Source organism: Halyomorpha halys, unplaced genomic scaffold (assembly GCF_000696795.3).
Source record: "Halyomorpha halys isolate HHAL.00 unplaced genomic scaffold, Hhal_1.1 Scaffold305.1, whole genome shotgun sequence".
Classification (NCBI taxonomy): Eukaryota; Metazoa; Arthropoda; class Insecta; order Hemiptera; family Pentatomidae; genus Halyomorpha; species Halyomorpha halys.
In genome coordinates this window covers 660,329-663,638 of record NW_027105918.1, presented here as the reverse complement: position 1 = coordinate 663,638, position 3,310 = coordinate 660,329, and the positions used below count along the sequence as shown (strand labels likewise).

Genomic DNA, 3,310 nt, shown 5'->3' with positions numbered 1-3,310 from the left:
GTGGTCGTCCATAAATATTTGTGAGCAGTCGTAAGATTTCCAGTTTATATAGTTAAATTTTGTATTTTGAATTTTCTAAGTTCTGTTTCAGATTGTTAGTAAATTTAGTATAATATGTTTTATCAGTTGGGTATCTAGTTCTGTGCTACTTTCATCTTGCTCTGCATTTTTCCTTATGTATGTTTAACAGTACTTTTCTTGACACACATTTCTTTTAAACACAGCTACTCCTGCAGATTTTATCCTCTTACTACAAATCAGATTTATTAAAAAATAACAATAACAAAATTTATTCTCAAACCTTCATTTAAAAGTAATTATGCAGAATGGTAAGGAAGCTGTACCTCACCTCTTTCCTTACCAGACTCTTTTTTAGTAAACAATATAATTGATTATAAATTAAATGCAGTAAACTCTTTTTGATGTGGTTCTTTTATTTTGTTAGCCAAAGCTCACTTTTACGCCAAGAAATATAATTCATCAAATGTAAATTTTTATTGAAAAAAGAGAGCATCATTATTTTAAAATAAACTTTTACTACAATACAAAGAAAATACAAAGCAGAAAAAAAAAACATGAAAAATTATCTTTATTAGCTAATAATAGCTTTTATATTTATTTATTTATATAGGTCCTTCCACCATGGTAATGTTGCGGAATGATCTACTGTCTATGGGTCAATAGGTTATTATAAAAAGTTCGAAAAAATATTCAGTTTTAGAACTGTGAACTGAAACTATCTTTTCAGACAGGAATCTGGGAATTTCTAAGTAATCATTACTGTGTTAAAAATTATACAATTTTTAATGGAATTGTAAATAGAAACACAAAATTTAAGAAGCAGATTTTATTGTATTTTTACTTATTTTTGTAAATATAACACATATTAATAAATAAAAGAAATTCAACAGATTGCAGCCTTTGTCACTAACCTTTAATGCTTAGCTTCATAACAGATAGATAGGTCTAAAAAGGATGCTGTTTATTTATTTGACAGGAAGTTCATAAGCATCTTCATCCATCACTGGCATAACTTAAAAGAGATAAAGGGTAACTATAAAACCCAGATTTGGTATCAACACAGCATTTATACATTACGCATATACCTAAATGTATAATGTTAAGCACATTTAAGAATTTATTTTTATTAAATAATTTATACAGTGTTGAAGTAAATGTACACAAAAGTGAACACAATAATTTTATATACTGCTGCTATAATTGACAACTGGTTATTAAACTATTAGTGATTTACAATTAAAAAGTAAAAACAATATCATCACTATTAATAATATATTCCTTAATTTTCAAACATTGATATTAAGAAGACATTATTCTATAACTGTTTAAACAATCAAAAGTTCAAATAACTGCCTCAGATAAGCTAGTTACAATGGTAACCTACCTTACAGATATTTTTTGGATAAAATTAGTTGAAGTAATCAATAATTTGATTTTTATAAAGGATCTAACCTTTTTAATAACTTCGTACAATACAAGCCTGCCTATATTACTATACACATTTTTTTTTTAAATTAGGCATTTTAGGAAATGTATATGCAACTGCTAAACTTCTTGACTTAATGAAATAAGACATATATTCAAAAAGTCTGTTACCTTGAAAAATAGTACATCCATAAAAATTAAGAAAGCTATTTCAAAACATTATAGAACAATTATGCTTTATCCATGAAATTTGGTTAGTAAAACTTAAGTTCAACTATGAGGATCTTTTTTTTTCGGAAAAAAAAAAAAAAACATTACGATACATAAGGAATACATCTAGTTGTAATGCTTTGACTCATCAATTGGCTTTCACTATACTAACATGAATAATTGATTAAAAAATTAACCACTAGAGTAGGTAACTACTAAAATTTATCTTTTCAAGGACAATCATAAGTAGAGAACAGCCTAAATATGTTATAAATTTATGATCATTCAGCCTCTTTAGGTCCATTGTCTAGCATAATATGTATTTATTGGAATAACAAACAAGTAATGTATGTTGATTTCACAAGGATATGTTTATCAAAGTAACTCCTATCACTATATCTACAATAATTTATTGTTCTCTGTGATTCTTTTAATAGCATTTTAATAATTAGTGAGCTGATTCATTGATGGATAATAGAATTCATATATTTAATTTATAAGTAAAGTGACAATGTTTTACTTGAAACTTTATGACAATACTTAATTGTTTTTGATTTAAAAAATAATACCAACTAACCAGGCCACTGAATTTCAATAGCAGTAGAAGGAGTGAGTTCCACCTTCTTATCACAGAAATTTAAAATATACATGCATGGATATATAAAGAAACTTATATATCCAAATATATGACTATGTCAGTACAACTACTTATCGGACAAATCTTAATTAATTTTTTTAACATCCTCGTGGGGTGGTAATAGAGCTTTTACAATCGGTCTGTACAATAACCAAGGTCCCCAAAGAATCATAGCAAAGAAATAAGTATTACAATATATTGGCCACCACCTATTGAACGAACGAAGAGCTAATGGTGCTATGCAAGGGCCCATCACTACTATCGTATAAAATTTCAAAATGATCCACTTGATCTGCTTGATGACAGGCAATGTGAGGAAGTCCAAGAAAACTTTGTTTTTCATTAAAATTACTTCCAGCTAAAAAATAAATTATTATATCAGGAGCAACAAAAATTTAACTTAAATTTAAATCATAATAATCATTTATAACTTCTTAAATTATCCAGTCACACAACAAAACTCAAGAACATAATGTTAGAATTAAGATAAATCCTTTTCCAGGAGGGACAGGTATATCATTGGAAAGGCATCATTCACCAAAAGAGTTGAAAAATGATAAATTTTTACAATTATGTCTTAGCAATGACAGATAAAATCATATATAAATACCTGTTCAAATAAGCCAGTCTTTTTGCACAAACAGTTGCCAAGATAAAAATACTATAATCATGTGATCTAACATTTTAGAGTTACTATAAATATTTTAGAATATTTTGCCCTGAATATTTAAATCAAAGAAAATGAGGCAACTGGAGAATTTTAGAGCATACAGATAAGATTTTAAAAAGAAATCTGTGATATTATCTTGATAAATATCTAATATTTAAATTAATTAAAAATAAAATATTATTCTGAAAAACTTACATCTTTTTCCAAAGCAACTCCTAAAAATTCCATTACAAATGTAATATAATAGCCAGAATGGAAACCGTGCCAAATAGATAGGAAAACTAAAACACCTATCTGAGAATAATATTTATTTCCTAAGAACCTCAATCTCTTATAGACATATCTGA

At 26.9% G+C, this 3,310-nt stretch overlaps 1 protein-coding gene across 1 annotated transcript in view; it reads right to left on the bottom strand.

Moving 5' to 3' along the window:
• Positions 1-1,747: 1,747 nt before the first annotated feature.
• Positions 1,748-3,310, bottom strand: part of nes (lysophosphatidylcholine acyltransferase 3 protein nessy) — a 35,537-nt gene continuing 33,974 nt past the window's right edge. Inside the window, exons 9-10 of the mRNA XM_014421144.3 lie at positions 3,159-3,306; positions 1,748-2,651 (exon numbers count right to left, since the gene is read on the bottom strand). Of these exons, the coding sequence (XP_014276630.1) occupies positions 2,379-2,651; positions 3,159-3,306 (421 nt within the window). The 3' untranslated portion in view covers positions 1,748-2,378. The remainder of the gene's footprint in view (positions 2,652-3,158; positions 3,307-3,310) is intronic.